The sequence below is a fragment of the Peromyscus eremicus genome, chromosome 10 (genome assembly GCF_949786415.1).
Source record: "Peromyscus eremicus chromosome 10, PerEre_H2_v1, whole genome shotgun sequence".
NCBI lineage: Eukaryota > Metazoa > Chordata > Mammalia > Rodentia > Cricetidae > Peromyscus > Peromyscus eremicus.
This window is the reverse complement of record NC_081426.1, coordinates 69,253,235-69,262,527: the sequence shown is the minus strand read 5'-3', so window position 1 is coordinate 69,262,527 and position 9,293 is coordinate 69,253,235. Positions and strand designations below refer to the sequence as shown.

The window sequence follows — 9,293 nt, the reverse complement described above, 5'->3', positions numbered from 1 at the left end:
CCCACACACACACACACACACACACACACACACACACACACAAAAAAAAAAAAAAAAACGCTTTAAAAATTTTTAAGGGGACTGGAGAGATGGCTCAGCAGTTAAAGAGCACCGGCTGCACTCCCAGGACCTGAGTTCGATTCCCAGCACCTACATGGCCGTTCACTACTGTCTGTAACTCCAGTAACAGGGTATCAGATCTTCCCGCCTCTGTAGGCACCAGGCACACATATGATGTACACAAACATGAAGCCAAAACATTCATACCCATAAAAATAAAAATAGATAAATCTAAAACAAAACTTTTTTTTAAAAGAACTTTAAACTTGACTTGACATGAGGCAGCACAGGGTTTTGTGTGATACGAGGGAGGAGCAAGATTATAAGGATCCAAAGTGAGAAACATGACATCCAAAACTGTGGACGCAAAGAGGACACAAACCCCACTTCCCTTCGTGGTTTGTCCTTAAAAGCGTAAACCACAAAGTACTCAGGTTCCCCGGGGCCCACAAGAATTTAATGGATTAAACAGCGAGTTCTCATAAAGCCCTAGTTGTGAAAAAGTGAAAATAGCTCGATCTGGAGAGTGAGGACAGGGGCAGGGGGCTGAGCGGGAGCCAGCCTGCCAGCGTGTTGGGCGTGGGCCGGGGCCGGCCAGGGCTGCGAAGGTGTCCACGGCGGGGGTGGTGGAGGGCAGGAGCGCGGGCGGGCGAGCCGAGCGGGGCGGGCAGCGGGCAGACTCTCCGCCCCGGGGAGGGCTCCCGTGGCTCGCCGGGCGGGGCGGCGGCTTTAAGGGGCGGTGGCGGGGGCCCCCGCCGCTCACTCGCGCGCTCGCGTCCAGCCACCGGGCCATGGAGCGGCCACCGCGCGCCCTGCTGCTCGGCGCCGCCGGACTGCTGCTCCTGCTCCTGCCCCTCTCCTCTTCCTCCTCTTCGGATGCCTGCGGCCCGTGCGTGCAGGCCTCCTGCCCCGCGCTGCCCCCGCTGGGCTGCCCGCTGGGCGAGACCCGCGATGCGTGCGGCTGCTGCCCGGTGTGCGCTCGCGGCGAGGGCGAGCCGTGCGGGGGCGGCGCGGCCGGCAGGGGGCACTGCGCGCCGGGCATGGAGTGCGTGAAGAGCCGCAAGAGGCGGAAGGGTAAAGCCGGGGCAGCAGCCGGCGGCCCGGCGACCCTCGCCGTGTGCGTGTGCAAGAGCCGCTACCCGGTGTGCGGCAGCGACGGCACCACCTACCCCAGCGGCTGCCAGCTGCGCGCCGCCAGCCTGCGCGCCGAGAGCCGCGGGGAGAAGGCCATCACCCAGGTCAGCAAGGGCACCTGCGAGCAAGGTGGGCACCAGCGCTTACCCCGCCACTCCCTCCCCCACCCCGTGCTGCCGAGCATTCCTGGAGACCCGCGGGAGGGAGGAATTGACGGCTGCCGGGTGTCCTGAGCCAAGGGGAACGCCTCCCGGCTCTCTTGGGATGGTTTTATTTGGAGTTTCCTGTGTGCGCCAAGAAAGTGAAAAATCGCAGTAACGGGTGTAAATTTAGAAAAGATTTTCCGAGACCTCGGGCTCCTCCATTCTCACAATTCACCCAACTCATAGCTGGCAGGGCGATTCCGGAAAGCCGCTATGCTCTTGAAAACCTTTTCTCCTCATTTTTTTCCTTTGCTTGGGTGTGTGCAGAGAGGTGGGTAGACGGGGTTAGCAGAGAAAGACAAAGTAAGGACTTTCAGAAAGTTGATTTAGTAACTGGAAAATAAGAATTTTTAAGTTGGGGTTCACATTAATATTCATGAACAGGCGTTTCCAGTTTTCAAACAGTAACTTAGCTAGACCATTATACTTGGAGGTAAAAAGAAACACAAACGCTTTGATGTTGTGAGCCCTTTGACCATGTTGGGTTTTTTTTTTCCCCCTTGGGCTTTGGTTATTTTTTTTCTCATAATTTGTTCACAGGATGCAAGTTCAGCAGGAATGCTTTGGACATTGTTTGTCTATTGTATTCCATACTAACCCAAACTTATGAAATGGGAAAAAATAAAGTCTGAGATTGGGACGAAAAAAATCAGCAACTTTAACTCTAGTGCCTGAAATAACATTTTTCCATGAGCAGTCGTTTGGAGGGAAAGTTAGAACCCAGCGCTGGCAGCTGCTGCCCTGGCCCCAGCCAAGGTAGGAGGGAAGGGGAGGAAAATCAGCTGTTCAGGCTTTCTCCAGACTTTCCAAGTGCCAGCTCTTTCTTTACAGCTTTTTCCCAGAAATCCATATGCAAATAGGCTGTGTGCCAATCGCCTCAAAGTTCCCTATGAAAAGCCTTAGAGGGTGTAACTCACAGTTACCCACTTACGGTGTTACCACCTCAAGTTTAGAAAAGCACAGCCCAGATATCCCTGTTTCCAACAGAAACAGCCCTTTCTTGCTTTGGCTCTTGCACGAGAGTCCCATCGTGAAGGGAAATGCACATTAAGAGTTCATTCCAAATATTGAGAGTTTCTTATAAACATCCCCAGGGGGAGTGTCTTTCCCGTAGTCTCAGAGTCAAGGTTCTTTGCCTATCAGAGCAGACTGGCCTGGTGATTTCCCAAGGGCTGTTGTTTCCTCATCCGTGGCTAGTTTATTTTGTTGTTTTCCTTAGTGTGTTTTAATTGTACAAAATGGTTTTGTTATGACATTTTATACATTTTATAAATGTACTTGTATTATATTTAGCCTCATCATTACCTTCTCATACCCTCTCCTCTCCCCTCCTTCCTTCTCCCAAGTTATCCACCTCTGTTTTCCTGTCTTTTTTTTTTTTAGTGTAAATTTTTATCCTTTTCTCTCTTGCTACTTCCTTCTCTCAACACTTACGCAGTATGATGAGGAAATATGATGGGTAAACAGATCTAGCCTGCCTCCCTGCCAGTGACGCCCAATTCTTCAGTCCCTCTCCAGGCTGCAAACTCCTTAAGGGCACAACCTGGCTTTATCTCTATGCTCGGGAAGGTGGTGAGAAATACCATCTCAAACCGGAGACAAATCAGTCTTGCCTCTCTTATTCCCACACTGACCAGCACGAGGCTGGCTTCTGGGACAATGATAGAGAGAGCAGGAGAGGACAGAGCGCTGCCAGAATACCTTTCCACAGCAGACAAGAATGGGTGAGTGACAGGGAACCAGATCTCCTTACGTACTCGTGTTGGGTCCTGCGTGAAGTTTGATGGTGGCAGGCAGTAGATGCGCAGAATACCACTTACTTAAGTACCGCTCACTTAGTATTGGGTCTTTACGGAGAATAAAAACGGATTTCCTCGCCAGGCGGTGATGGCGCACGCCTTTAATCCCAGCACTCGGGAGGCAGAGGCAGGCGGATCTCTGTGAGTTCGAGGCCAGCCTGGGCTACCAAGTGAGTTCCAAGAAAGGCGCAAAGCTACACAGAGAAACCCTGTCTTGAAAAACCACACACACACACACACACACACACACACACACCACACACACACACACACACACACATACACACACACAAATGGATTTCCTCACTTCCTCTAGCCATTTCTCTCCTCAAAAGAAACTTGTGTTGTGTCCGTATTAAGGAGGAGAAGGTGTCTATTACAGAACCCAGCCCCAGTGAAAAAGGCCATCTGCATTCTGTTCCTTTGGTCTCGTTAAACATAGTATTTATTGAGCAGCTAGCCAGCCTTGGCTGGGTATAGCTAGGGGTGCACAGAGCAAATCTGGTCTTGACGACGGAGAAAGTATGTGTACAGGTTACAAACTGCCGAGCACTTTCCCTGGATCCCTGGAGCACCCCCTGGTGTTGCTTTTCTTCACTGAAATGACAGTTTAATGCCTTCTGGAGAGAGCCTGTCCTGCTTGATTCTGTATCTCTGCAGTAGAAAGCAAAGCCATCCACTGGAAGAATCTGTTAGAAGGATAACGAGCTAATAATCCCAAATCTTGGCGCTGTCACTGTGGACTGAGTGCTGGTAGAACCCGCTGAAGTCCCTGGGTAACTGGAAGAGGGAGACTTGACCATTCCGTGTAACAAAAAGAATCGAGACAGAGGTGATGAGGCATGACATAGGATCATGGTGTTGGGGGCACAGAAGATGCTGCTCCTCTGTTCCAGTTCTCAGACCTTTTGTTTACAGTCCTTCAAATCTGAGTTCCTCGGCAACCCATTTAGTTGGGTACCATTTTCTGTCCCTTCAGAATTTTTACTTGTGGACCTAGAATGCCAGTACATCGGGTCTCACTTACTAGTACCTCCATGGCTAAGTTCTACTGCCACTCAGGCAACAGGAAGGTCTTCACAGTGTAACTCCATCTGGCCTCTTCTCTCCAGTCTCCTTGTGCTCTCCCCACAATATGTAGCTTCTGTTGTACATGCCTTTGGAGATGATGCTGTGCCTTCTGCCTGGGAAGCCTCCTGCCTACACCCTACACACACACACACACACACACACACACACACACACACACACACACCACCCTCCCTTAGAACTCTTATGTCGCTTTCTCTGTGAGACCTGACTTTCCCCTGCTCCATCATGCTGTTGTTATTTTCCCAGTACTGTTCATCAACCAATTCTTACGGGATCCTTGCTGTGTAACTGTACAAAGGCGTCATAGCTGACAGTCAGCTGTAGACTATGACTCCCTGGATAAGGATGTTAGCTCCACCATGAACCACACTAGCTTGGTGCTTTCATGACCTCTCTGTCCACAGCGTTCCTCACTTGTAGAATGGGATTACAACGATACCTGTCTCATAGGATTTTGTGATGGTGAAATCTCATGAAAATTATCTGTAGCAACCACTGGATAAAGATCGGTATTATTGTTCAACCAGAAAAGAGAGTCATTGGTGCCCAAAGAGCCCAAATGTCCAGGGGCCCAAATCAGTGCCCGAACGGGTTAATAAATGGATGAGTCCTCCAATACTCTTCTGGTCTCAGAGTAAGCAACTTTGAATAAAACAGGAACAATGTCTTACTTGCGGAGTTTAGTGTAAGCTGTAGACAGAAGCCAGCGCTTTTACATAGTTTTGTGTGTAGTGTGGGAACATGCACAGCAGAGCAGTACAACAGTGGCTAGGGATGCGTGGACAATGTGAGGGAGGGGGCAGTGCCAGGAAGCCAAAGACGGCAGATCTGAGGGCTTCGGCAAAGGGAGGAGCAGGGCCATGGCCTGAATGAGGAGCAGGCAGTGCTGTATAGACCGTCCCACATCTCACAATACTCCTATAAGCGTCTTTTCCCCAGAGCAGAGGGCAGCCTCCGTCTTTTAATGCTTCTCAAACACAGTGGCCGGCTAGCAGTGGGAACTTGGTTTGTGTTTGTCAGACAGACAGAGGAGACCCTTAGGGGAGTGCCTCCTTCCTCTGGGAATGTGGACCATGGGCTCCCCGCTGTATGCTCTTCCCACCACCCACCTTTACACAGACTTAGCTTCCTGTCTTCTGCCATCGTGAGCTCTAACGCCGTCCATGCTCATGTTACCCCAAATCCTCACATTCTCACATCGTGTCAATGGCTAGAATCAGGTCCAGGAGCTGTGTTGTAAGTAGAAAAAGCTTCAGCGAAGACTCTGACTGTCAGGGATGTATCTTATTTGACAAATTTTAAGACTTGTGTGTGTGTGTGTGTGTGTGTGTGTGTGGTTTTTCGAAACAGGGTTTCTCTGTGTAGCTTTGCGCCTTTCCTGGAATTCACTTGGTAGCCCAGGCTGGCCTCAAACTCACAGAGATCCACCTGCCTCTGCCTCCTGAGTGCTGGGATTAAAGGCATGCACCGCCACCACCCAGCTAAGACTTTTCTTTAAGGAATTCGCTTTAGACTTATTTTGAGGTTGGTAACATGTCATTTAAATGCTGCTGTGAGATTGCTATCCTTGAGTGAACCCATGAACTCCACTGGAAGAGGAGGTGTTCCAACAGTCAATGAACTTGCTAATGGACTGGTTTATCTCGAGACCGGACATGTCAATGCAATGCTTTTTGTTAAGCTGACTCTGTCATGCAAAAAGGGCAGGGCTTATGCAGAAGAGAATGTTCAGATTTATGGGAAAGGAGTCAATGATGACTTCTTTGGGGAGTGATATATCCTGACTAAGACAAAAAGAAATGGCAGTTTGCTAGAGAAGAGGTAGTGTGGGGTTAGAATGGAGTTAGAAAGAAGAGGACTTGGAATATTATTCAGCATTACAGAAGAAGGAAGTCTTGTCATGTGTCACAACATGGATGAACATGGAAGACATTATGTTAAGTAAGCCATGCACAAAGAGACAAATACAAGCGTGATCTCACTTCTACATAGAAACTTAAAATGTCACACTCATAGGAGCAGAGAGCAAAAGGTCCTCCTTCACAGAGGCTGAGAGTGAAGTTGGGATAAGAGGAATTGAGGAAGGGCTAGTCAGAGTACACAAAAGACAATAAGAAAAAAATCTAAGGGCTGTCAATCCTGAGACCCTAACTTGCCATGACAGGCTGTGTTTACCTGAGAATGCCCAGCATGCCCTGCGCCTCTGACCTTCGTCTTTACTAAATGCAATCTCAGGTTGCTTGTTTACCGGCCAGTACTGCCTCCAAATTACAGCCATCCTGTAACTCTCCCTCCTCACTTTCAGACAGACAGACAGAGGGAGGGGAGAAAGTTGCCAATAAGAATCTGCCCCAACCCAATAATAATGCCTTTCTAGCTTTACACCTTTATGGGCCTTGTTTGCCCTTGCTGAACATAGAAGCGTCTAGAATGGTGAGCGGATCACTAATTCTTCCTTATCACTTTATCCCGTCTTAGTCACTAAAGTTTTAAGCTCCTGAAGCAGCGTTAGAAAGGAAACGGGCAACCTTGGAGAAGGGTTAAAGGATCCTTTCAGACTCTAAAATTCCTATATTTTCTAAAATTTAGAGAAAAACACTCTAGAGACAAGGTACAGTCTTCATAGTTTGGAAATTGGTGATTAAATGGCAAGTGCCTATTCCACAGTTCTTCAAGGAAAGAGCATTCAAAAGCCTGAATTAGGTAGCCACAGGCACACTCAAATTATACACCAAGAAGAAACCTGGAACATGATTACTGTAACATAGTTGTGTCAGAGTTGAGAAAACCTTATCAGAGCTGAGAAATAACCTCAGGAGGGCAGAGTAGGCAGCGCTGACCAATTCCCTCTCCTTCACATTGTTACAGCCCTGAGATGGAATGATGGAGCTGAGCAGGCACATTGACATCCTCAATATGATTTCTATCCTGTCCCTAGAAGGGTCCACTGCGGACTTGCCTTCTAGAAGACACTGCCTTATAAGGTTTTCTTTTGGATAGCTCAGGGATAAGACGCCCTTGGTTAGAGTCCAAGGACAGCTGGCCACTCTCATTCTAAAATTTGCCTCCCAGTGGATTAGATTGTGAGCTTCCTTTACCTCCAGCTGCTCCCCATGGGTTCTGACCTCCTCTGTGCCTTTAACTGTAGCACAGACATCTTCTAAGTAACCGGTAGAAAGGGAAGACTGGATTACTGTCAACAGAATTGTTAAGCTGGGAGGATCCGTGAATGTGGCTTCCTTTAGAAGTTTATGAGTGACAAGATCAGAAAGTTTTTAAAGTGATGGAGACTTAGGTATACAATAATTCATGTGCCTGCTCACTTAAGGTAACAGTAAAGACAGACGTCCCAGGATGTCCTGTACTCTTTATGAGTCAGTTCAGGGTGGAGGCACTAGAAATGCCCACAGAGATCACCCCCAAGCCTGTTCTGTAGGGGTTTCCCACATCAGCGAAGAGCACCCCTACACACATCAAACACCCAGACTCTGATGGAACGTGAGAAGTCAGGAGAAGGAAACCGGAGTAGACAGAATGGAGAAAAGAGTGTCTGCTTTTCATTTGAAATTATGTGTGAAAGAGTTAAATTCATGTTTTATCCCAAATTCAATTAATGGCAAAAATGATCTGACCCTTTTGAAAAAGCTAATGTGTTGAATTGCCCCCCCCCCCCCCCCCCCCCCCCCCCCCCCCCCGTTCACAGAGGACAGCAAGGCAAGGCAAGGTTAACTAGCCACAGCTGGAGCTGACAGCAGGCCCCACCCCTCAGCAACTCTAACGGTGCAGAAGGTTACTGGGGGGGGGGGGGGGGGGAGAGGGGCGGGAAGCAGAGCTGTCCAGGAAATCCAGGGAGGAAATCCTGCTGTTCCCAAAAGTAGGCCAGAGTAACACAGAAGTCTTGCCTCTGAAAAATAAGAAAGGTTCAAGCCAGGTAAAGCAGACCTAGTAACCTAGTGTTGACAAAGGCCCATTCATGAGGTATGATGTTACCCATAGTTAGGTGCTGATGAGGGCCAAGGCCATCCACATGGACAGGGCCACAGAGCTGGCTACTCCGAAAAGCCACCTGTCAGAACTTCAGGATAATGTAGGTAGTGAGTGATGGTATGATTTAGGCTTCCTCCTCCGTGGGATGATTGTGAAAGTCAGATCATGAATGAACGAATGAAGCTAGACACGACTGTGCGTACCTGTAGTCCCAGCATACCTCTGCTCTCCCATCGGTGTTCTCAACTGGAATATTTACTCCACACCTAAGCATGGCGCTAGGTAGTGACACTGTCGTGCATTAATTTGCATTTGTAGATTTTTAAGTCTGTTGCTGGTGGTGATGTCAGACTCTTGACAAGGTGCAGAAAGAAAATTCGTGGAGGAACTTGAGAACTCAATTAAACATACTCCATTTTGACTCTAGGAGGAGAAAAAAAAATAGTGCTTTAATGTTCCAGCAGGCATTAAACGGTGCAGTTGATTGTAGTTGCCCTGTTTCTTGTGATGTTTTTCTTGAAGAAGGGACATCTCTCCAGCTTCTACGGGGGCTTGCTTGCTTTTTTTTTTTTTTTTTTAAGTCAGCATGTAAAGTGATAAGTTTCATCGTGGCGTGTCTTCCCTTGAATAAGAAACATTCCCAGGCATTTCATTTGCATCAGCACAAATTAGCAGCCAACGGTCAAGTGGTGGAGTTGGAGAAGCTTTCGATCTGACATCTGTTCTGCTCGCTTCTGGCTCGACTCCAGGCAAAGATGAAAAAACATTTGTCAAGCTATGGATCTCCTGGAAGTTTCCAAAGGGACCACACAGAAACGAAGCCTCAGGAATGTGTCAGGGCAGTCCAGGCCTGCAGGACTCCAAGCCTGCTCCTTCTCCATGGGAGTTTTCAGAACTCAGGGATCCAAAGGGGAGTTTCAGTCATGGCTTCAGCAATTACATGGCAACCTTGGCCTCCAAAGGACTCCCTCAGGAAACCACCAGCTTTTGATGGAAAAATGAAATGTGTGCTTCTCTC

General features: G+C 48.6%; 1 protein-coding gene across 1 annotated transcript in view; it reads left to right on the top strand.

The window, feature by feature from the left end:
* Positions 1 to 834: 834 nt before the first annotated feature.
* Positions 835 to 9,293, top strand: part of Igfbp7 (insulin like growth factor binding protein 7) — a 61,577-nt gene continuing 53,118 nt past the window's right edge. The window contains exon 1 of the mRNA XM_059274592.1: positions 835 to 1,323. Within this exon, the coding sequence (XP_059130575.1) occupies positions 852 to 1,323 (472 nt within the window). The 5' untranslated portion in view covers positions 835 to 851. The remainder of the gene's footprint in view (positions 1,324 to 9,293) is intronic.